Raw genomic sequence first — 25,884 nt, 5'->3', positions numbered from 1 at the left:
AACATATTTGAAAAATGCCAAATAAAAAGTCACATGACTTGTTTTTTAGGGGTTATCAGATAAATTTAACAAATACAATTAAAATTATTTAGTATTTGTTAATCAATATATAGACTAAAAAAAAGTAAAATATCCAAAACATTCAGAACAAAAATGCTTTCCATTGTGTCTGTTAAATTTATCTGGCGATATTGGAAAAGAAGTTACGTGACTTCTTATATATTATTTTTTAAATATATTTATTTCTCCCTCTCAAGATAAGTATATCTTGAACTTTACAGATAAAAAAAATGACACATATGTCTTCCAATGCATTTAAAAAAATGTAACAAATAATTTGATAAAAATATTAAAATATTTCTTATTCTTATCTTAATTATTTTATATCTTAATTTAAAAAATATTCTAATCTTCTCATAATACAAATTTATCTTCCCCCGTTAACAAACTTAAATGAATTTAAAAATTATTTGAATTATCGTCTTTGCGTAATTTTTTATCGCTATATTTTCGATTTTGATAGAATAGTTAAATTATAGATGAAATTTTATATTATTTTATAAAATAATAAATTAAACTCATGGCGTCGTAGTGATGTCAATTCCAATTTATCGTGGTCCTGGGGCAATTTAAAGAGTACTTTTGGTATAAAAAAACCGGTGCTTTTGTTCATCCGACGGCGGAGGCAGCGTATTGAATGCCGTGTGCGGTCTTCGTCGATTGCACAGTGACCGAGCACCGTCTAAGGTTCGGTGAAGCCAGCTTCTGGAAGTTATTACTGTGCTAGGCTGCAATTGCTTGGGCGCAGGGAGAGAGGGAGAGAGAGAGTGGAACAGAGGAAATGCTGAGAGAAACCCTAGCTTCATCTTCATCCGCTGTTGATAATCATCCACCGGCTGAGGACGCTTGGGTCCAAACCTACCACAGACTTCTCCCCCAATGGCGATCTCTCCCCATCTCTCACCAGGTATCTCTCTCCCTTCACTTCCAAATTTGTACTCTCCTCCAATTGTCTCGTCTCGCTTAGGTTTTTCGTTGGAATTTAGATTGTTTATACATGACTTGGGATTTACCTCGCCTCAGTATATCTGAGTTTCCAGTTTGCTTGCACTCTTGGGAAATCTTATCTGGAGCAACTAATTAATATTAGCTCCTAACTATTAAAAGGAAAATTTGGGAAAATTATTATCTCCCGAGAGTGTTCATTTGAATACGTTCCTTCCGAAACTTGTGTATGTAGCTATGTTTCTCTGCGAGAGTTTTGGAAATTATAGCTTTTGTTTACTCGAAACGAATTATGGAGCTCGGAGTGGCTACTTCACAGTATGGCATCTAAATTAACACCTTTGTTTGTCGTGGCATGGGCGTTTCGCAGCTAAGTTAGATAGCCAGGGAAAGTCTAATGCATTCTTCCCATGCTCCCCTTCGGAAATATAAAAAGAAAGAAGACGAGTTTAAAAATTGCTGACCCCGAAATAGATGTTTTATCTGTTTTATCCTTGCTCCCCTTTTTCTTACTAAAAAATAATTTTTTTTTTGGGTGCTGTTATCCACAGCCAATCATCCCTGTTTCAGTATCTAGAGTTAATCAGGTTGATGCACAGCGGCTTGACGTTGAAATGTCAGCCATGTTAAAGGAACAGTTGGTTAAGGTCTTCTCTTTAATGAAGGTTTGCATTTTGTGCTTTATTTGGTTGTTGTTGAAGATTTCTGGTATCGTTCATTGGGATTTAATGTGTTTCTCTTCTTTTGTTTGGGATTAGCCAGGAATGCTATTTCAATATGAACCAGAACTTGATGCTTTCCTTGAGTTTCTTATATGGAGATTCTCCATTTGGGTTGATAAGCCTACTCCTGGGAATGCTCTCATGAATTTGAGATATAGAGATGAAAGAGCTGTTGAGATGAGAGGAAAAGGTAAGAACTTCTTGCATTGTCTTATGATGTTTTTGTAGACTAGTAATTCTGTGGTAAAGTTTCTATTATATGATTTGAACACTAAAGAATGAGTTGTCCTTGAATGTTCCATGATGTGTTGGCATCTCATTAATTTTAATGATTGATGGGGGTTTGCAATCACTCACTGCTTATGGATCCTCCTTTGTCTTGTCTCATCAAATTAATTTTCACATTAATTGTACTTGATAGCATAGATAGGCCAATTTTATCAATGTAACTATCAAAAGAGAAAAGGTCAGCGGTATTGGTCCACCTAACTACAACTTATCAAAAAATACCTTTTCACATATAATAAGTTTTCATCAGATGTTTGTTATAGACAAGCTAGTGTGAGATTTTACAACAGCTTAGGGTGTTCATTACATGTTGATCAGAAGAGATATGGGCATCTCTTATTTATTGTGTATCTAAACTACCAAAACTTAAAGTAACTTCAATGCTTATTAATGGATTGTTGATCTTTAATCTTGATACACACATCTAGTTTAGCAATGAAAACCTTCTCGTAAAAAAGCTATGAAAGGTTGAACAGATGGCCTGGCTTTCAAGCCCCTTTCATTGTGTGTGTGTGTGTGTGAGAGAGAGAGAGAGAGAGAGTTTGGAAGGGGGGGGGGGGGGTGAAAGGATCTTATAAAAATTACGTACTGACAAACAAGAGAAAAAGAGAGGATCTTGTAAAAGCTAACACCATTGTGACACCTCCAAAAGAAAAGTAACTGGTTTCCACTGTCTAAATCAACTGAAAATAAATCATCTAGAAAGTACATAATGAGAACAAAACAAGGAGTGCCTATCTTCATGCTCAATAAAAGGGAAAGGTAATGGATCCCTTAAGAATAAAAATTGAATTTTGTATGCCCTAAAAGGATCTTATTTTTGGGTAAATCCTACCCAGGCTCCTTGTGGTTTGGTCCATTTTCGATGAGACCCCCATTGTTTACTTTTTGGCATTTAAGGTCTGTATACTTTACTTTTTTTTTTAACAGACACCTCTTCTATTACTAATACTGTTATAGAAATATGAGAATTCCACCCCCCCCTCTATCTCTAACTCTCTGTCGTCGTCAAATTCTGCTGCAAAATTTGCTATATTAATCGAGCTTCAACCCCATAGATAATCTGCTATATTAATCAAGTTTCAGCCCCAATTTCTACAGATTGGAGAGATGATATAGAGAGAAAAAACCAATTTCTTCACCTCCTTTGACACTTTAGCAAAGAATGCAAGGTCTCATCTCTCTTCATGTAGTAGTCGAAAAAAAGCTCAATCTTTTCTTGAATCCTTGGCTGTATGCTGAAAATGACAAGTGGGTCTTGGTTATATTTCATTTTCTGTGCTTATAGGCCTTGCTTTTGTTCAAGGAACAAGGGACTCTTTTTTCCCCTTTCTGTGCCCTGACTTGGATAAAGAAAAAGAAAGATTGTAGATTTAAAGAGAAAAGCGAGGCAGGAAAGAATGGAATGTAGAGAGAGGGAAAAGTTCAACTGAAATTGAAGAAGAAGATTGCATATTCATAGAGAGAGAGAGAGAGAGAGAGAGAGAGAGGGTGATGAAATGCAGACAGAGGGAAAAGATCAAAGTGCAGTTGAAGAAGATGATTACAGATTTAATGACAGAAAAGAGAGGTAAAAAGTGGAATATAGAGAAAAACAACGGTGACATGTGGAGGGAGTTGCAGAGAGAGAGAGAGAGGATTTTGTACTTCTTTAATGGTGTTGGTAATAAAAAGGGTGTCCATGTTAAAAAAGTAAAGCACACGTGTGAGATTACCTACCTATGCTTTCTCAATGTGTGAGAAGATGGGATAACATCAGGTGCAGTTGGCTAGAAAACGAAGTTGACTGTGGGAGGTGTATTTGACCTTTACACTACCTTCACTAAAAGTCAGGTCTTCCTTTTGTCACAAAAGGGCATCATAGAATTAGAAAAGGTTGTCATGGGTGTCATACCCTTCTAGTCTTCCTTGGATAGTCATGAAGTGGCCATGATGTAAGCTGTAAAAGACCAACATGGATTCAATTTTCCGATGATGAAGATTGCATCTAAAATGTGTCCTTATTAGTAGCTAAAACAACAACATATGAAGCCTTAATCCTACTATGTGGAGTTGACTACAAATTTTAGCTTGTTAGTAATTTCTATCTATGGCCTTATTTTCAATTAGACCCTTGTAACTCATTCATACCTAAGAGTTCTCCCACTATGTTTTTCTTAGTATTCTTCTACCTCGTTTATTGAAGGCTTTTCATTCCATCTACTTTCTTCATATGAGTTGCCATTGGTCTTCTTGCATGTCTAGACCATCTTAATTGCGTGTCATGCATCTTTTCTTCAATCGGAGCCACTTTGTCCTAATTGTGAATAGCCTCATTATCGTAACATCCTCATATTTGCTACATTCACATTTTGCACATGTTGGCGCTTTATTGCCTAAATGTCATGATCCTAGGGCTTAACCTAGGATCAGCTTGGGAATCAGAAGAATCCGATTCAGCTACGGCAAAAAACAGAAGGAAATTAAGGAGGAATTGGAATAATGAGGGAAAGATTAGAAAAAGTGTTAGGGGGATTAGAAGAACAGAAAAGGGGGAGATGAAGATCAAGAAAGGGGAGAGAATTTGGAAGAGGAGAAAAACAGATTTTAATTCATTAATTTCTTGGATAAGGAAACAAACCATTATAGCAACCTTTTATAGGCATATTTTCCTTCTAACAGCCTAGCACATGCTCCCATGTACCTCTAACCACTTGCTAAAATATCCCTAACAAACTATTTTATCCTATGAAATAATACCCTTTTATTGCTCATAGGGTTATGACACTAACATACAACAAAACTGATTTTGTAGTTGTTTTATGAAAATTTCCTTTTAGTTTTAATGACATCTTATTATCACCATAAAATTATGGGTGCACTTTTCTTTTTTAACTATCATGCCTTAATTTTGTGGATGATTGATACAATTTTACCCTTTTTTGGGATGATTGATACAATATATCTAAACTGATCTTTTTTTGGGATGACTTCATTTTCAAGTTTTAGGACAACGTTATCCACACTTATATTTTTACTAAACTTGCATTTCATATATTCAGTTTTCAATTTTTTTAACTTAAAACTTCTAGATTCTAAAGTTTTCCACAATATCTAGAGTTTAGTATTCAGGCTTTCTTTTGTCTTATCCACCAAGATGATGTCATCTGCAAATAGCATACACTAAGACACCTCTAGTTGAATATATTTTGTGAGTCCCATCTGTTACTAGGGTAAAGAAATAAGGGCTTAATGTAAATTCATGATGTAATCCATTGTAATTGTAAGTCTCACTTTCTCATTCATATGTTTTGACATGTGTTTTTGCTCCGGGATACATGCCTTCAATAATCTGTATATAAGCAATTTAGATTCCTTCCCTCTATAAATTATAAGAGTACAGGTGCAAAACGGCTGGGTCACCGTGGGCGACTTGACCTGACATGATTAGTGTTGGGTTGTGCTGGACTGAGGCCCTTAGTGCCTGCCCCGCTGGGAGGGGGGGGCAACTATTCCATTTACATTTTAAACTCTCAATTCTCAATCATCTCTTTCTCCGTAGACAACAGAGGCAGTTAGTATACCACAAGCCATGGTGTCAGCTAGCATAGGATATATCTTTAGTTCTTTTCCATGGTCCGTGTTTCATGATCTCTCTCTCTCTCTCTCTGTGTTTACAATGGAGGTGTTAGTATACCACGGGCCATGGTGGCAGCTAGCATAGGATATATCTTTAGTTCTTTGCCATGGTCCGTGTTCCATGATATACTGATCCCTCCAGTGTTGAATCCCAGGAAGCCTAGGCTTATCTTAGGAGCATTGTAGATGTGCATATGTTTTATGGTCAACACTTTTTTATGTTTTCAGCCATGACTATTTCTCTTACTTAGTTGAAGCTTGTAGCCTTATACTGATAAGTAATAACTATGAGAGCAATAGTCAGGACAGAAATCCAACAACCCAGCATCATTTTGACCCACTGTATTTTGTAAAAAAATATTTTCCCAAAATTAAAAGTGGGCCAAAACTGTCTGGCCCTGCACGATCCATTTTGCATCTCTATCTAAGACCCTTTACAAGACTTCTTTAGAAATTTGTTATGAGTTTGTTTTTTTTTTTTGGGAAGTCTATGAACGCCATGTCTAAATCCTTTTGTTTATTTCTACGTCTTTCCATTAGGTTTTGTAGCAAGTATATAGTTTGTATTGTTAACCTACTAGGTATGAAACAAAATTGGTTTTCAAACACCTTGGTTTCTTCTATTAATCTTTGCTCAATCAATCTCTCCCAAAGTCTCACAGTGCAGCTCATCAGATTGGTTCCTCTATAATTTTCACAGCTTTGAATATCTCCTTTATTATTAAAAATAGGCACTAATGTGCTCTTCCTCCAGTCATCCAACACCCTTTCTGATTTAAGGGTCACATTAAATATTTTTTTTTTTTCATTGACAAATGCCCTCTTCTCCCATGCATTTCCATACTTAAATTGGGATAATGTCTTGTCCAATTGCTTTGCTACTCATCTTTTAGAATGCTTATTTATTTCATTTGGATATGCATGTCTATAGAACATGTAATTCCTATCTTTATCTTTGCTAAGTAAAGGGGTAAAATCGATTTCCAGAGATACTTGTGTCAGGAACCTAGGTTTAACATAGGGTTTTAAGAGGAAATTGGAAGAAACAGAGGGAAAGAGAACAGAAAGGGATGGAGAAATCAGAAGAACAAAGGAAGAATTCAGAAAGAAATAGGAGAGAGAGATTAGGAGGAAATCTAGGAGGAAATTGAGAGAGAATTGACAGGAGAGAAGTTTAGAAATCTGATTATCATTCAACTATTGCCATTCTCTAACTGATCTATAGCCTATTTATAGGTTTTTCTATCCTTTCAGTTACAAAATACAATACAACTGAGAGGTATAAACTGCTACAGCAGCAAAGTACAACAAAAAAGAAATACATCTAATATACAATTACTATTATATCCTTGGGGTGGTGACATTCAGGTGGCAGCTTGAGTCAGTTCCACGCTGTCCCCTAGAGGGGGATTTGCGTCATTGCATACCCCCATAATATGCACCCCTTGGCTCAACCTACCATGCAGAGACCGTCTAAGAGATTGATCATATCCCCTGTTAGGCTTCAGTGGCAGCCTCATAAGCCCTTGACCTCTTAAACCTAGATCAGGCATAGGGGCAACAATTTGTGGTTGTGGGTTGTGTTCATGTTGTGTCAACTCATGAGTATAACAGAAAATAGGTCAACCCAAACATGACATGATTAATTAAATGTGTCAGACATTTAAATCCGAACATGACCTGTTTATTATGTGTAACACAGCATGGCCCATATAACTTGTTTAACATGGATTAACTGTTTTGTTATGAATGGATTTTTTCATAACAAAATGGCCATAATGACAATTTTACTGCTGAGTACGCCTTTCAGTGGACTGATTGTATGAACTAATTTTGCCAAACAGATTCTGCCTCAATTTGGTTGCCTGAGTTGCGAACTCAGCTGAATTGCTCCAGATTTGAATTTTGGGCAATTTGCCTCAAATCAGTTGCCTGAATTATCTCACAGTAGACTAAATACCCTGTTTTTTCAAAGTTTGATCTTTTTTAAGTTCAAAACAGGAACTCAGAAACCCTTTCAAGTTAAGTTCTTTCTTTCAAAACAGGAACTCAGAAACCCTTTCAAGAGAAGTTCTTTCTTTCATGAATTTATCTTTGAAGAGTATTACATTTTTCTTTGTGCGCCAAGGCTATTGTTTTCATTTCGAAAGATATATCATTTAAATTTGTGATAGGATAATGCCTTGAGAAGATTTTGGAAATGAGTGATGGTCTCAGAACTTCATTTTTGAGCTCAACATATGTCAAAACCAAAATCTTATGCACCTTACTCTTGATGCATTCAAATCCACTTGTCAATATGTGATTGTCCAATTGAGCTTGTGTTGTCAAGCTTTAAGATATCATTCAAGTTACTCAATCACTCAAATAGAGGTATTAGTGACTTAAGTTGTTTTGTTGTCATCAAAACCTTGGGTTGTAACCTTGACTCGTTCATTCATTTTGACCCAACATTCCCGCCCCGCCCCCCCCCCCCGCCCCCGTTTTTTTTTTTTTTCCTTTTGGTGTTATTTGGTTCTGTAGTACTCAGATGTAAGTCAACTCTAGCTGGCCTTTCTTAGCTTAATCCAGATTATCTTGAAGTTCTAACTACTCTCCTCTTATTTCTATAAGAGTGGAAAATTGCTCATATAAATGTTTTCAATGCATTTCTATTTCTGAATGAGCTTGTCTAATGCATATGGTGAAATATAATACGAGTGGTAGACTGACACTCATAAAAAGAAGTGTTAAACCAGGGACACATGGATGTGATGCTATCTATAAGTTTGAAATTTGTTTTGTGATGCTACCTGTAAGTTTGATTTGGATTATTCTTCTTTGTTCTTTGATTTGGCAAGGGGTGGGGTACATATGAACTGAAAGTATGGTTATTTGAAGTTCTTACCTACAAGGCTCTCAGAGTTGCTCAAGAATTTAACTGTCGAAAAGTAAAAGAAGTTCTTCCTCTTGCGAAAGTGTTCCACATTTGAGTAATTGTTTGCTGGTGCAAACTATTTAGGTGTTTATGCTGTAGTTGATGCAGGAAAGTTATTCTATTTACTTGAATAGAAAGTGCTTGTAATGTAACCACTTTAGTTCTTGTAGCTTGGTATATTTTCTGTCAACAGCTTTGCTTGGCAGCCTCCTACAGTTCAATTTATCCATCGAGTGTCCTTCAGCCTTTTTAATTGTATTGTAAGTGGCGTTTTATTGTTTCTGACAATTCCAGTTAGAACGGGTTTGGAAGGACCTGGCCTCACTGTTGCTCAGAAACTGTGGTACTGCATTGCCACTGTTGGTGGTCAATACATCTGGGCTCGATTACAGTCATTTTCTGCTTTCCGTAGATGGGGTGATTCCGAGCAGGTAATTCTTTCCAATATTGTACAACAGCAGCAATCCCGGCTATATGAATTCTAGCTTTCCCACCATTTCTACACATGACACATACACACACACAACAATTATGTCCCATAAGAAAATTAAAATTCCTCGATTCATCATTTGGAACTTTTCAGACACCACTAGCCCGCCGAGCATGGACTTTAATTCAACAAATAGAAGGAATTTTTAAAGCTGCTTCATTTGCCAACCTGGTTATATTTCTTTACAGTGGAAGGTATGTTTTTGAGTAAAATCAATTAATGCAGCCTTCAATACATTCTAGACATGTAATCATGAATGAGGAGATGGATAATCTGTACTGCAAATGCTCAATTGCATAATCTTGTCTATGAAAGCAGATGGGCACATATAGTAATTGCAAGAACAATCTAATACTTGTAAGTCGGTTTTTCTGTTTTGTTAAAGGAGTGTTTTTAGGTTTGAAGTTTTAAAGTGTAATTGACAAACACCACAGGTCCTCCCTCAGAAGTGCTAACTGGAGGTGACGTTTTTGGGTTAATGGGACCAAGTAATACATCCAAGTGAGGCTCTCTAATAAACTACCAATGTGAAATTGGGGCTCGATGAACTCCCCTCTTCCGTGCTAGGCCAGAAATCCCACTTGGAATTGGTCCCAGGTTGGCTGCTGTACTATCAGTAACCCCATGGGTCCCTACCCCCCACCCAAAAGTGCTAGTTGAGGGTGACTTTTTGGTTCACGGGACCTAGTAATATGTCCAAGTTCTCCCCAATAAACCACAAAATATAGGATTTTATTATGACACTTGTGGTTGGGAGGTAAACTCCTCTTGATAACTGGGATCTGGTAATGCATTGTCTGTATGTTTTAAATAAAGAAGAAAGAGTTGTAAATGACTTCACTTGTAAGTCATTCCATGAAACAACAAATAGTGGCTTCCATAAGATACATCTTTCTTAATTATTTTGCTTTTGAAATTTTTTCCAGTGAAGTAAATAGGTTTAACCTCTGATTGGAATATATCTTTTACACTCTTCAATTGTGCTGTTATACAAATGTAGGTATCGGACTCTTATTGAGAGAGCATTACAAGCAAGACTCGTCTATGGGAGCCCTCATATGAACAGAGCTGTCAGCTTTGAGTATATGAACCGTCAGCTAGTGTGGAATGAATTCTCGGTAATTTCTGTTGCAGTATCATCGATTTCAGCAGCTTGATGTTCAGAATACGTATGCTACGTTTTGAATGAATGAATTTGAAATGTGGAATTCATTTATAAATGAATTCTACATAAATTCATTTGCAAATGAATTCTCATGTTTGGTATGACAACTTAAAATGTGGAATTGAATTGAATTCCACAAAGTTTTTGTTGGAATAAATCCAGAATTGAAGCTTCATTTGCTCTTACTTCCTGAGATGCCCTTGATACAATAACCTATTTTTGAAAAAGAAAGGTTGTTAAGGGGTATTTTTGTTCACACAATTTGTTTATGACAAAATGTGGAATTTATTTGCAAATTCCATCTATTTTGGTGGAATTTGGTTTAGTTAAATTCAATTCTGTGGAATTGAATTCCCAGAATTGAAATGAATATTTTTTTTTTCCCATTCCAAACACAAATTTTGGAATTAGAAATGAATCCCGCAAAAATTTGTGGAATTCATTCATTCTGAACTGGGTGTTAAGCGTGTGATTTTGAATTCTATTGGTTCTCTTCTGTTCTAGTAAAGTTGGTGACAAATTATGGTAATTGATTGAAAGTTATAGCCTGCTTTCAGTTCTGAGATGCCTTTTCTTATCTATTGAATTCTAATAAGTACAGAGATGAATTTAGATATAGATATGGAAATGGACATGAAAACCAACATATGATAGTGATTTGGAAAAACCAAGGATATGAGAACTGACACATGATACAGTGATTTGAAAAAAAAAAAAGGATGCATGGATATGACTCCAATATGATAAATTGTTTTCTTTATATTTTTTTGTCAGCGATGTTTGTGAATATAACTGGCAGAAATCATTAAAAAGGATTGGAAAAGTGCTATTAGAATTTGTCATGTCCCAAGGGTATAGTAGTAATAGATGGTAGATGCATTTCTTTTGATTGTACCTGCTATTAGTTTTGATTGTATCGGCTGTACTTAGAAGTAGCCAGCAGTTGTACCTAGAAGGTAGCAGCCTTCAGTTGTACTTAAATATTTGGCAGCCCTGTTGGCACCAAACCACTGCTACCTGGATCAGTATATAAAACTGATCCAATATAATTCAAGGCATGGACAAATATTATTCAATCAATTCAGATTTCTATCTCTCTCAATTTCCCTCCCTTTCTCTCTGTTCTCCTTAATCTCTCCCTATCTATGTTCTTCCTGAATTTCCTCCCCCCCCATTTCTTTTGATTTCCCCCTTCCTTTCTGATCTATCTATCTCGATTCCTCTCAATTACCTCTCAAAGCCCTAGGCTAAACGCTAGGTACATGACAAATTGATATCAGAGCAGTTGTTCCTCGGCTATTAATTTCTAATGGTTCTTGGTGTGAATTCCGAATCTACTTAAAGATAGAAGAGATAGATCGAAGCCAAGCAAGTAATCCTCAGGAAACAGAGCTAGGCGATTCAGTGATCTCAGCAGCTAGCAAAGTTAGGCAATCTTTGATTAATTCATGACAGTGAATTTTGGTCATTCCTATTTGAAATTAAAGGAGAAGCAAGCCAGGTGAGTTTCGACTGTGATTCTGGTGAACTCTCTTAGCTGCGACAGAACTGTTAGACTTCTGCTGCTGCTGTTGTCGTGATTCAGGAAAGCTACCTCAGAGAATTGGCTTTGTAACCCTGGGCGATTGCTGTTAATTCGTTAGGAGAACTGATCAGAGCAAGGTCCTTGGCCGGCGATCTTAGTTGCAATCTCACTTCTGATGGCAGATGGCACTTGGATGAAACAAATGGAATCTCAATTGCAGCAAGTGATGGCAACAATGTCAGAGATGTAGATCCACATTGGGACCATTGGGGGATCTCTAGAATAGGTGGTGGAGAAGAAATTGGACAGTGTAATGGATCAGTTGCGTGAGGAGATGCATGAACAAAACAATCAGATGCGCAATTAGATGCAGCAGTTCTTGGTGATGTTCGCTAGACAAATTCCGGTAAGACTCTCCCTTGAATTCCCTCCTAGAGAGAGGTTAGATCTGATCTTACCTGGGAATGGAACTATCCACAGAGTTACCGGCACCTCTGAATTTTAGGTAGATCCGGCAGTAATTGGAGAGAATACACTAGAGAAGAGGCAATAAGTGCAGGTTGCTCACAATCAGCCCAGCTTTCCTATGCCAAAAATTGGAGATACCCTTACTCGATGGATAGGACCCGAGATGGTGTGAAAGGATGTTTAGTCCATACAATGTGTCGGATTAGCAGAAGGTCACCATGGCCTTTGCCTACCTTAATAATGTAGGGGATGCTTGGTTCCAAGGTCAGTCTAGGGTTGGAGTTGGCTGCCAATGGGCAGATTTTGTGGAAGACTAGCGTGAAAGGTTTGGGGATCGAAGCATGATGGATGTGGTAGAGGAATTCAACAAATTAAGGCAAGAGGGGCTAGTGCAGACCTATCAACTCAAATTCAAAGAGTTGAAATCACTGATGTTGAACCTTAATCCCCACTTAACGGAGGTCTACTTTGTCTCAAGTTTCACAAGTGGCTTGAGCAAAGAACTATGACCTACAGTAAATGCTTCAACCAAGGTCTGTCAAACATGTTGCGGAAAGTGCAAGATTACAGGAAATGACCGCGGAAGCCATTATAAAGGAGCACCGGCTCCTAACCAAAATTCATCCTGCAAACAATTCACACCTGGAAAGAAATCCAAATCATAGGGCTTATGCTAACCCTAATTTAGCCAATTCTCTTTTGGTGGAACAAAGGAGACAGGCATGGCTATGCTCTACCAATTCGGAGAAAAATTTATCCCAGGCCACAGGTGCAGGAAACAGTTATTATATATGGGAGGATGGAAAAGAAGAAGGAGAGCAAGTCGGGATTGGGTGAAGCAATGGATCAGTTTCTGCAAGTTCTTGGGGATAAGAACTCTCTCTAGGAGGGGGAATTGTCGTGTCCCCAAGGGTATAGTAATAATAGATAGTAGATGTATTTCTTTTGATTGTACTGGATGTACTTAGAAGTAGCCAGCAATTGTACCTAGAAGGTAGCAGCTTTCAGTTGTATTTGATTGAATATTTGGCAGCCTTGTTAGCGCCAAACCACTGCTACTGATCCAGCATAATTCAAGGCATGGACGAATATTATTCAATCAATTCAGGGTTCCATCTCTCTCAATTTCCCTCTCTTTCTCTCAGTTCTCCCTAATCTCTCCCTCTGTCTCTGTTCTTCTTGAATTTCCCCCTCATTTCTTCTGATTACCCCCTTCCTTTCTGATCTATCTCCCTTGATTCCTTTCAATTATCTCTCAAAGCCCTAGGCTAAGCCCTAGGTACATGACAGAATTGAAAATGTATTACTAATCCTCTATGAAAATACTGCTCACTATAATAGTGATTACATATAACGATATTGAAAAAACATTTCTCCAACATAAAGATGTCACTCCATCCATAATAATGATAAGATAGACATCATTTCAATGTACCGAGATAAGTAATTATTTTACGTAGAGTCCTAATTATGGGTCATTTCTTTTTTGTTCCTTACATGAATGCTTATTCTATTTGCAGATTTACCCCTAATAACATCTAAAATCTATTAAGAACCATGTGGAGCCCTATTGTCTCCAATTCATGACCATTCATATCCATTGCATGTCCTAAATGTTTCTAGGAACAAAAATAATGATGAAAAGTTTACGGAACACTATGTTGCATATCTGACATGCCTGATATGTTCAAACACTAATAGGACACTTGAAATGAACTGTAATACTCACTAATAAGCTAATTGTTGTGAAACATATAAATTTCCATTATGTTGACTCAGAGAAAGTTTTTACTCTGTTTTAAGGTCTTTTGTGTTGTCATAGGAAATGTATTTACTTAATGGTGCCAATTGTTTTCTTAATTTAACAATCTTAAAACTTGTTAGCATGATTACAATCTTAAAACTTGATTTATTTAGTTTGGTAAGTGATGCTTCATTTAGGTAATTAGAACTAGATTTTTCTTTTTTGGCTGAGAATTAGAACTTGATTTAATGTGCAGGAAATGTTGTTGTTACTCCTTCCGCTTCTCAATTCATCATCCATTAAAAATTTTCTTCGACCATTCTCAAAGGATAAATCTTCAAGTTCCGGGGGGGATGAAACTGTGTGTCCAATCTGCTTATTGAGTCCAACTGTTCCATTTCTAGCTCTCCCCTGTCAGCACAGGTACATACCATGTATATTTTCCTTTCTCCACTTATCATTTTGCTTCATGTAGGTTAATCACTTTTTACTAAGTCCAAATAAGTATTCATCTCAATTTGACTCTAGGTGTATCCCATTACAGCTGCTTTGTGGGGGCGGGTAGGTCACAATAATCCTGCTCAATGTATGCTCCATTGAAACAGAAATATGGTAGCACTATTCAAGGATTTTAACTGTATATGCTTAGTGATACCTTTTTTAGAGTCCAATACAACTTAATCATATTCATATCTTATTCTATGAAACTAAAAGAGGCTCAAGTACCTGGACCAATAGCTTATTGCACATCTAGGTTAATGTAGAACTGGAATGTAGATGAATTTTTCCATTATGTTCAGTCCAGGTTCAAGGGGACTGGATCGAAGCTCTCAGAAATATATTTCCCTCTCTTATTTCACCAGTAAAGTGGGTGCCACCATAAATCCTAATGTATGATATACCTGATTTTCTTCTGCCTGATGGTTAGGGATGAATGATCTATATTTAAAATGCATTTTTATCGTATGTATATATATATATTATATTTGTTTCAAAAAGTTTCCCGTTAAAGCTTTATTTGAATATTTATGTGTTTTATTTGCTGGCAGCTACTGCTACTACTGCCTTCGAACACGGTGTTCTGCAGCTCCATCTTTCAGGTGCTCCAGGTGCAATGAGCCAGTTATTGCCATGCAACGGCATGGTGGTTCAATAAAAAATATTACTTGGGAAAAATAACTTCACGAGGTTGGGAAAGAAAATGAATGAAAAAAGGGCTAGGACAGTTACAAATCCATATTGATGTATAAAAAATGCCCAAAAAGTGGCATTACTATTCAAGTAAGAAAACAAGTTTCCATGGGAAGTCACTTGGTTCGTTTCTGTAGAGTAGCTTTCATTCTTTGGCAACTTTATATATTTCATTCAAGCTGCCACTTTTCTGAGTGTGCTTCTTTTAACTCTTCTTGCTTTTCTTCTTTCATTATCAGTATTAACTTGGCCCGTTTGAAAGTTAAATTTGACCTCTTTTTTGTCTAATGACTCGAGGGGGTCCATCCTCTTTTACATGCCGGAGCAAAGTAAAATCAGGTGGCTGGCTAGTCCTATGTTTTTGGAGGTTGCTGCCATTATGAGACGAAACAGTTCGTATCCTATGGTCTTGATCTTACCCCTGGATTTGACTTTCATTAGAATATTGTGGGGGCAATCACTTGCACACTTTCTATCGGCATGTATAATTGTTATTGTCTCTGTTCTAACTGTTTATTAGACATTAGACAGTTGGGGTGCACGTGTAGAATTTGATTAGAGTAGTTTCTGGCTCTAATCAAATGTTCTTTTCTTCCATCTTTACAGCAAGGATGTTGTCTTTAGCTTGGAAGATGCTGTGGATTTGTGATTTGATCTTTACTCTGTTAAAGGTAAAACCCCTTATTCAGAGGGGTGTTTTAATACATATATATGCAACTTGTTTATTGTCAAGTGGGTCAACCTTTTGCAACTTTTGAATACTTTTACATGAGATACGGCTCCCTCCTAATGATTAAAGTAGCCTACGCACAACATATTTTGGAGCCTCTGAAATTTGAACAATTAGGGCATTGACTTTTATGCTTCTCTGTACAGTTTACTAGTTCTGGGTCTCCATGGTTCTCGAGTGCCAGGCAAAATTCTTCTTGCCAGACATCATTTTGTATTGGCTGCTGTCTAAAACTGTTGCAGAAAGAAGCCTTGGCTTTCTGTTGGGTATGTGGTGGGATTTAGGATTTATGTGCAGTGTCCTTGATTTCCCGAGTCAATAAAGCAAGAAATGGAGTCAAATTGTATTCACTTCGCTTTGATGACATGCACTTCGGGGTGTTGGAGGGGACCCCCCCCCCCCCCCCCCCCCCCTCCCTCCAAAGAGTGCTCCTAGAAAATACTAATAAAAATATTTTTTTAATCCACGAGATTTTTTATTTTGCGAGGGAGAAACTATGAAGGGTTGTATTTTTACTCTAGTTTTTTTTTTTTTTTTGTTCTTAAATCTGTTATTTACAAAATATAGATAGTAACTTTTACTATTGTTACTAACTTCCACCTTTCAAGTCCCCATCTAAAGAAAGCATAATAGTTATTTCTCAAGTTACGGACGCAGGTTAAGCACATCACTTTGCGATGGGTTTGATTTTTGTTAGAGGTCTCTGGCTATTTAGATGCTCTGAACATGTCATTTATATATGTTTAAATGCGGGAATCACTGGTAATATAATTCCCTATAAGATAATGAGAAGAGAATGGTCCTTCGTGTTCTGCAAAATAGTGAAGTCCATCCAGAAGGCCCCTCATATCTGTAAGCAGACGGGGCCACCCACTGGCATGTACAATAAATCTGTGAAGATATATGTAGAACTCTACTGTTATGGTCGGCCCACTTCACTCGGCCCTCTCTTGCTCCATCCCTCCATGGCTCTGAATTTGTTTAATTTTAGTTCTCTATAGAGTTAAAGTGCTTGTGCTCCATTTATTTCAGCGTTGAAGCTATTTATACCCGTGTTACTATTACAACAGAAGAGTTGAAAGTCACTGAATCTTTCAACGTGAATTCATTCTACCCAGTCACAGACATATCCATCCTAGAGCCAGAATTTGTTTGGCCTACTCCTCCACCTGTTGGAATTGAGTCTCGTGAACTTTATAAAATGAATTTTAAAATCATAATAAAATAGCCCACATCATCATCATCATCATAAAGGATTGTCTTTGAGGTGGGTCTTTTCTTGGTCCAACTTAAATATATATATGTGACTTGGCTTGCATAAAAAAAAGAAAAAAAGAAATTTGGGCGCCTTTGAACATCCAATTATCCATTGTTGCAAAGTGAGGTTTGGAGCCACCTGGTTTGCTAAGTGGTTTTGCTTTTACTGTAGGTGAAAGTTGTGTGACCAATTGGCATGTAGAGTCAAAGAGGGGTCTCCTACTTGGTCGAGTTAGCTAAGAAAAGAACAAAAAGACAAACAAAATAGAAAAATAAAAAAATAAAAAGGGGGTAACCACTTTGTTCAAATGATTCATCATCAAAATCTTTCTATCAGATCAGGATATTTTAACTTTTATTTTTTCTACCTCACCAAAAAAAAAAAAAAAAAAATCATCAAAGAGCAATGGGGCTTAAATCCTATTCTTGTACCTAAAATAAAACTTGTGTTTGGATATACTCATTTGACTATCATTTAGAATTTGAAATTTGAAAGATTTTGGACAAAAATACTTTGGATTTGGGCTCTTGTCCAGCTTTATTAATTGGTTGTTTGTTAGGTTGAATTTTTGATTTTTGGGTAAATTTTATAAACTTGTTATGATTCACGGTATGAGATTCCTCTAGTCGAAAATTTTAGCTTTTAATGTGAGGTTTATAACATCTTGAGAATCCTCCCTAACTTTTGAGGATAGCTCTAGCAAGAGATGTAACCTTTTGAGGGGGTTTGATAGAAAAACACTCATTTTGGTATTTTTTAAAAGCAACTCTTATCCAATCCATATTAAAAATTAAGTAAAATAAACTATTTTACCTACCTGCATTTGATTTTTCCCTCTTCTCTTTTAACCTCTCTCATTTCTTGTGGGTCGCCAATGAAAGGGGAGAAGAATAATAAATAAATAAATAAATAAATAAATGAATGAAAGTCACCTCCATCTCCATCGAACTGTTGATCTTGGATGAAGATGAACTGGGTTAGCACGAAATCAAACCCAGAACGAACCTGAGTTTGCACGATCAAAACAAACGAAACCCAATCATTTGATCTCAAGAATTAATGAACCATACCCAAATTTGGGTCCTCTGTCTCTGTCTGTGTGTGTGTCTCATCCCTGTACTGAAAGGAGCCTATCGACCCAGATTTGGGCTTCTTCAATAGCTTTGATGGAGGAGGAACTAGTCTGTTTTCTTTCTTCATCCACAATGATGGCCAGTGACGGCAACCAACCACAGCCACTAAATCTTTTTATTTTTTTTCTTTAGAACTACACCAGAAATAAGAATAAGGTTGTCAATGGATTGATTTACTTCGATTTTTGCCAAAATCATAATCAAACTAAACTTAAACTACTAAAATCAAATTCGAATAATTACTTATTAATTTTAAAAATTAAAAACCATAATCAAATCATTCGATTTCGGTTTTGGTTCAGTTTTGATTTTGAATCATAATTTTTTAAATTTGAGCCATAATCTTCTGTCAGATTTTATTTTTATTTATTAATTACTTTATAGGTGTTAAATATTTTGTATATCTGTAATGCATTAGTTAAAATATTTGTAAAAAAAATATATTAGTCAATATATATATTATGTGTATATATAATATATTAAATAAATAAATATATTATATATATATTCGATTTGGTTTGGTTATCTATACATTCGGTTTGGATTTTAATTTAAATTTAATGAAAACTATAACCAAATTATATTAATTGAAACAGTGCTTCAATTTTTCTTCCAAACCAAATTATTACCCAATCAAATGGTTTTTAACCGTGTTGATCGATTCGATTTCGATTCGATAATTTCGGTTGTAATTGCCATACCTAGATAAGAAGATGAATGATATTTTGAATATTTTTAAAAATTAACAGACGTCTATTCATCATTGTATAAAAGAAAAAGTGATACAAGATACATAAAAATTTAAGGAAAATATATGATATTTTAAATATATTAAAAGGTAGAGCAGTTCAATCACGAAGCCATCTATAAGGTTGTCACTAAAGTCCTGCATTTACGAAAATTCCAAAATTTTGTAATTTATATATATTTTTATTTTTTAATAATAAATATTTTATTAAGAAAATTTGAGTCTAAAATAAAATCTAACTTTCAATTCAAATTTCACACAAATATACGGATACCCAACCCAACAATCAATTTATAATGTTTTGTTTTCTCCATTTTATCTTCTCAATTTTTACGTTATCTCTTTCTATCATTTTTAATTTTCTTTTCTCAATTTTTATCATTTCTTCTTGAATATCTCATAGATTTTAAGACTATAAATTTATTTTTTATTATAAATCTTTTAATTGTAACCCTAAAAAAATCTTTTAATTATAAGAAAAAAATTAGTTTCAAGAAAAAATTAATTTTATTTTTCTTTATTTATACAATAGGTTGTTTAGATTCTTTTAATTTCTTAGATATTATATTTTAGTTAAAAATTTACTATTGTTAAGAGATTATCTATTTTGTAATTGATTGAATTTTATTTTTTTAAATTTAATAAAATAATAAAATTTTTCATAAAAATATATTATTTATTTTTTTACAAAAAAAATTAAAGAAAACTCCAACATTAGTTTTTTAGTTGACCGACTCTGTTAAAAGAGGTTGTGTTATTTTATCAAGGAATCATGTTAGGTGTACACCCATTTTGTACATCTTGGACTATATAAGGGGGTATTATGACCAAAATATCCTGCACCTCTATGTGCCTCATGAGGGATTTTTTTGTCATAATATTTCTTTATGTAGTTCAAGATGTACAAAATGAGTGTACTAATAGCATTTTCCTTTTATCAAATATTGGATGGGAATGATCAATATAATTCATCCTTGGGCGCGCATATGTATATATATATATATGTGTGTGTGTGTGTGTAAAAGCAAAACCCACCCTAAGTCTAAAACAACATACCCTGGTTACTATACCTCAAATCAAGGGAATTGTAGGCTCCACAGACCATTTGTTTTAGGCCTGAAAACATTGCCCACCAGCCTTTGCTGCCCCACTTTACAATAAAGCTAAAGCAAGAATAAAAAAGCAATTGCATAAACAACAATTCAAATGAAAAGCAAAAAAATTAATACAAAAGACGAGTCCCCAACTCCCACGACTGTGAAAAATTACACAGAGACTGACTTTGTTGTTGACACAGAACAGACATGGGTTTCTTCAACCCCTTCTGATGATGAATGATGAGAAAGCAAACACACAGACAGAGGAGTCTGAAACCTCCAACAAAGGCTAGCTCGTTTTGGTGCATAAACAAGGAAAGATCAGGACAAAGTTGCACAACTCAAGTACTGAGAAAGCTAGCTAGCTCATAGAGCAAAAGGAAAGAAACATACACCAAATGTTGTTTTGTTGTGTTGAAGCCCCCCTCATCAATTCATGTTCTTAATCTGGAGAGAGAAAGAGACAGAGAGAGAGATTAACAAATGATGGCAGGAAGCCCTAACTGGTGGAGCATGAGTTCCCAACCTCATCAGCAAGCTTCTGCTTTCTTATCACCATGTCCAGCTCTCTTCCCTCAATATGCAGTTCCATCTTCTTCACTGCCTTCCAACTCTTTGCCTGATCATCATAGTCAAGACTTTCCACAGCCATGGAACCAACTACTTATGTAACTCTCTCTCTCTCTCTCTCTCTCTCATGGCTTTACTTAAATTTTAATTAGTTCAAGATTCAGACTGTACCACCAACCCTAACTTCATTAATTATGATAAGATTAATCAAACCGTAACATGCTTGATCTCCTTCCATATTATCATCTCCTTTTCTCACTTTTCTTTTTGATTATCTCCCTACATGATTGGGAGCTTTTGCAAACTTTCAACTTCTTTACCCCCTTGGAATTATTTTTCTTGCAGATATATGGTCACCTTTTCTTTTTTAAATTTTTTTGTGATGAATCTTGTGGGTTGTTTTCAGGGGAGGATTGGGGAACGATGAGGATCAAGACAAGGTTGGTTTGAGTCACTTTCAGTCCAAGAAATTGGAAAATTGGGAAGACCAAATCTTGATAAATAATCCATCTTTAGGGGTTCCTATTGTTGATGTAAAGCAAGAAGTAGTTCAAAGTAGCCCAGTACTGTACGGAAACGGAGACGATGAATTTCAACAAGCACTTCCTTCTTGGTCTAAAGTAGCCGTTACCACTATAAACAACAACAACAACAGCAACAACATATTGGACTTCTCAAACTGCAAGAGAGGGGGCAAAAATCAACATGCTGATCATTCTTCCGAGGTGAGAAAAGATATACAACGCTTGAATTTTATGATTGTATGCAGGCTTACAGACAGGCAAAAGTGAAGCTAATTATCTAATTAGTGGCAGAAACTGCAAGTCAATTAAATCTGTATGTTATTTCTTCAAAATCCATCTCGGATTCTTAGTTTTTCACTGTTTGTTGGTTTGTATCAGTGTGATAGCACAGTCACTGCTGGGTTATCTAAGAAGGCTAGGGCTCAGTCATCTTCAACCCAACCACCTTTAAAGGCAACACAATCTCTCTCTCTCTCTCTCTCTCTATATATATATATATACAGCCCACAGTAGAACAAATAATAAACGAAGTGAACTAATTTGAGATAATATATATGTGTGTGTCTGTATAAGCAGGTGAGAAAGGAGAAGCTGGGAGACAGAATAACAGCCCTCCACCAATTGGTTTCCCCATTTGGAAAGGTAAAACCAGGCACACTCTTCTACCAGTTCTTGAGCGCCATGGATGAGAGCAGAAGGAATATATGCAGTAGTTATTTTATGATGAAACCCATAAAGGAGAATTTTCATTTTCACTTAGTTGGCATCAGAGATAAAGCTCCTGTAATATTTGCTCTTTATTTCCCCATCTGGGATTGTCTCTTTAGCATCAAAGAAGGCCTGAAAAAAAAAAAACAAATGACTTGGGGGAGTGTTTTCTTTTCTTGCTCTTTTGCAGACTGACACTGCTTCTGTATTGTTAGAAGCAATTGGCTATATCAGATTCCTCCAGGGTCAAATTGAGGTGATGTTTCTTCCTACCCCCCATCCACACACACACACACATATGCCCTGCAAGTTAACTAAAAAACTCAGTGAGAGGAGCCTGCTCTTAAAGTTCCACTCCTCCATGCTTTTCAGACATTGTTCCTTAAATCCATCATTTTTAATTTTTTCCTTACAACTTGATCCAATTAATGCAGGCACTTAGCTCTCCCTACATGAGCAATGCATCAAGGCACCAACATTCTGCTGTAAGCAGCAGCCGTATATTCCCATTTCCCATTTCCCAATGCCAAACCACTGTCCTCTCTCCCTCTCTCTCTCTCTCTCTCATACACACATTCTACTTTGTATGACATTAATTGATTAATGTTAGAGATTTATTTAATGTCAGGTTCAAGGAGAAAGAAATTGTGCATTTCTTGAGGACTCTGCGCAGGTATATATGCTAGCTTTATTGGATCCGTCACACACCAAAAAGAAAGCTGGGAGAGTTATTGTTAAAGCGCCTTTTGCCATCACTCTGTTCAGAAAGTTAGATGTTTAAAGAAAGACATCTTTATCTTAAATAAACTCAAAAACTGTTTAAAGTTTCTCAGTAGGCATGCATATTTGGGAAATTCTTAGTTTGAATTTCGAAGCTGCTGCAGAAAATGGATTAAAACTAACCAGTGCTACTCTATATTTCCCTTTTCTTCTAGCTGCTGTTTGATAATTGCCTCAAAAGAAGAGCTCCCAAGCAGGTACCTTTCCTATATATACATATTCTTTAGTTGGAACATTATATGTATATATATGATTTTTATATTGATTTGTTTTTTATATGTATATATATAATTTTAGGGTAACCAAGATGGTGCAAAGGACTTAAGGAGTAGAGGGCTGTGCTTGGTTCCTATATCTTGCACTCATCATGTTGGCAGTGAGAATGGAGCTGATTACTGGGCTCCAGCTCCTGGGGGAGGATTTTGAATATTATAGGGGCAATTTGTTAGGTTGCAGCGGCAGCACACTGAAGCTTCCATGGATGGGAGTGATATATATATCTATATAACATCACGAGCAGTGATCCATCTGATCTGATCTGAGGCTGACTGCTCATGATGCTATTGTGCTCTCTATACATTGGAAACTAATAAAGTGTGCTAGATATATATAGTACAATTAATTTCTACTTGTATTCTAAAATCATGAAGAGCAATGCCTCTTTTGACATGCATCTGATGAAGTTTGTTTAGTACCATGTTCATTAGCCTTCTTAAAGACCTCAAGGGACAACATTGTTAACTTGGAACAAGGTTTTAATTAATGGTCAAATTTCATGGAAGATTAATAACTTGTGTATATAATTGTTAGTTTAGCGTGCAAAGTTTAATCAACCACATAGGACTTGATACCTTTAAACATAAGGAATTAATGGTTCGAGTCTTAAAATTAATTGTTGCATGCAATTTAACAAGCAGTCATTTGATACAAGTATACTTTCTCAAGCTACATAGGATGAGCTGTGCCAAATGTCTCAGCTCATCAACTTATTGGCTGAAAATAAATTTTTGCGAAGGAAATATATTGAAAAAAACAACTTAGCTATCGATTTTACAAACCAAAGATATTTGGTACAACAAACTAGAGGATCCCCCAAGAGAGGAAAGGAACAGCCAAACCAAAAAACAAATCCCAATGAACTAGCACACAAAAATCTAGCAACACTAAGTCCAACGTTCGATCAGGAAACTTGATGGAGATCAACCAATGAACAATATAAATAGATTCACATATCAGACTCGTTTCTTCAAGAAACTACGAGAAGTAGAGAACCACACAAAGGGAAGGTGATGACTTTTGACTCCATGATATAAACCCATTTACCAAGGAAGAAATAGTTCAAGGGGCATCGACCATATTTTATGAAAGAGCTCTGTTAGAAATAGCTTATGAGTTCCAAAAATGGGATAAAAAAGACCATTGAAGGTTAGTGCATTCTCAACTAGAGGCTATATATAGATACAAAAGTAATCACAAGACTAGGAAACCCTTGGGCCATAAATAAAAATGACCACTGTATGATGCCGAACTTTTTTGTTTTTAACGGAAACTATACAGTTAAATTTGTTCCAAGTTACCCACTGAAATTTGTATTTATATAAGTATGGTCCAAACTTATATAAATACAATTTATAATACACCGAAGTTAATAGTTAAATAGTTCGAAGCCAGCATTTGAAGTGCATTGAACTAGACTTACGTCGGGAAATAAGGGGAGGAGATATAAGATCGAGCTCAGTGCAAAGGCCAAAGATTGAGCTTAGTGGGAATTAAGGCCGAAGATTGAGCTCAACAAAAGACTAAAGATTGAGCTCAGCGGAGCAGCCGAAGTCCAAGCTCAGTAGAGAACCAAAGATGGAGCTCCGTGCATGGAAGGCCAAAGTCCGACCAAGCTCAGTGGAAGGTTGAAGTTCGAGCCAGTAGAAGGCTAAGGTGTGAGCCTACTAGGAAGCTGAAGTCCAAACTAAGCCAGAAACGAAGTTCAAGTTCGACCAAAAATTGAGGTCCCATGCCACAAAAATTTCCGAAGTATGTTTGGAGTTTACTCCAAATTAAAGTTGGGGCTCCTTGATGTTTCCAAAGGAACTGAAATGAGGCAGAAATAGTCTCATAGTTAGATGACAACAAATGTAGGGAGATGGGGATGTATGATGTTATAAAGGTGGTCATATATAATAGGTGGTTTTACATAGGAGGGATGGACAATCAAGAATTCGAATTAAATTTCCCAATAGACAAACATACTAACACACCTTACCAATAGTCTATATATTTATTTTCTTAATTATATAACAATTGAAGAGTCTCCCTGCAGGCTTAGTCATATTCTTAAAATTTCTTTTTTAATTGGAAAAAAAGAATTAATATGTATTAATTATTTATACATTGCATATCATGTGCACATTGTTTCAAATTTTAATTATTTTTTCCCAAGTGTTGGTGCAGACAGCCTTATTATTTTATCTTGTGTTCTTTCTGCCTGTGAAAATAAATTATTGTTTCCACTTCCATAGATAATTAGTGTTTGGCTCTCCATTGCATGGAGATAATGTTTCAAAAAGGCACTTAAAAGTTATTAACCCTCGAAAATCTCATTTAAGCGCACAATATTCTGTACCACACGTAGGATCAAACAGTGGAGAAATGCTTTCAGCACCCATATTTGTTCTCCAATTGAGTGAAAGGGAAAGGCCCATGCTGTAGTAAAAGCCCAAACAAAGTTCAAAAGAGTTGGCGTTGATTGTCAAATGCCACGTTGTAACTAGGATTTGTGGGTAAAAAGGAACAAAGAAAAGGGTCTTTTTTTTTTGTTATGTAAATACTAAAAGACCCTTATGTTGTTGCTCACGTCCGACCCACCTCTCTGCTAGTCTGCGTTCGACGTGGGCAACAATTAATATAATGTATCTATTCTATTACATAAGAAAACATTAAATTTAGCATCACCAATTTAAGACCAAAACCTGATCGACCCCACTACTGTTGGCTATGTTGCTGATAATGACTGCTTGGTTGTTCCTGCTAGTGGCTGCTTGGACTGTTGTTTGCTCCTACTAAATTCTTTTAGGTAGTGTTTGTTAGTAAAGATATAGAACGAAAAAATTAAGATATGAAAAGTATTATAGATTTTGTCATTTTTAATATATTTGTTAAATTTATCTGATAACTCTTGAAAAAGATGTCATGTGACTTTTTAGGCTATC

The 25,884-nt window shown here is 36.0% G+C and overlaps 2 protein-coding genes across 5 annotated transcripts; both read left to right on the top strand.

The window, feature by feature from the left end:
* The first annotated feature begins 663 nt into the window (after nucleotides 1–663).
* Nucleotides 664–15,421, top strand: LOC127795346 (peroxisome biogenesis protein 2). Of its 2 annotated transcripts, none has more exons than XM_052326964.1 (8): nucleotides 664–967; nucleotides 1,557–1,670; nucleotides 1,764–1,917; nucleotides 8,845–8,981; nucleotides 9,134–9,234; nucleotides 10,041–10,158; nucleotides 14,199–14,376; nucleotides 14,992–15,421. In XM_052326964.1, exons 1-8 carry the CDS (start codon nucleotides 842–844, stop codon nucleotides 15,096–15,098), a joined length of 1,035 nt encoding a protein of 344 aa, XP_052182924.1. In that variant the 5' UTR covers nucleotides 664–841; the 3' UTR covers nucleotides 15,099–15,421. The 2 variants fall into 2 exon arrangements, with proteins under 2 accessions (XP_052182924.1, XP_052182923.1); XM_052326963.1 differs by having other exon boundaries at nucleotides 667–967; nucleotides 14,199–14,365.
* Nucleotides 15,422–20,224: 4,803 nt separating this feature from the next.
* Nucleotides 20,225–23,354, top strand: LOC127795347 (transcription factor bHLH68-like). Of its 3 annotated transcripts, none has more exons than XR_008021779.1 (9): nucleotides 20,225–20,767; nucleotides 21,076–21,394; nucleotides 21,572–21,646; nucleotides 21,770–21,835; nucleotides 22,092–22,157; nucleotides 22,336–22,399; nucleotides 22,530–22,574; nucleotides 22,837–22,878; nucleotides 22,979–23,083. XR_008021779.1 is itself a non-coding variant. In XM_052326965.1 (9 exons), exons 1-9 carry the CDS (start codon nucleotides 20,583–20,585, stop codon nucleotides 23,105–23,107), a joined length of 1,029 nt encoding a protein of 342 aa, XP_052182925.1. In that variant the 5' UTR covers nucleotides 20,225–20,582; the 3' UTR covers nucleotides 23,108–23,354. The 3 variants fall into 3 exon arrangements, 2 of the variants coding, with proteins under 2 accessions (XP_052182925.1, XP_052182926.1); XM_052326965.1 differs by having other exon boundaries at nucleotides 22,336–22,437; nucleotides 22,979–23,354; XM_052326966.1 differs by having other exon boundaries at nucleotides 20,226–20,767; nucleotides 22,336–22,386; nucleotides 22,979–23,354.
* Nucleotides 23,355–25,884: the final 2,530 nt, after the last annotated feature.

Source organism: Diospyros lotus, chromosome 2 (assembly GCF_014633365.1).
Source record: "Diospyros lotus cultivar Yz01 chromosome 2, ASM1463336v1, whole genome shotgun sequence".
Lineage (NCBI taxonomy): Eukaryota > Viridiplantae > Streptophyta > Magnoliopsida > Ericales > Ebenaceae > Diospyros > Diospyros lotus.
Note: the sequence above shows the minus strand (reverse complement) of the source record. Positions and strands in the feature narration are given on the sequence as shown.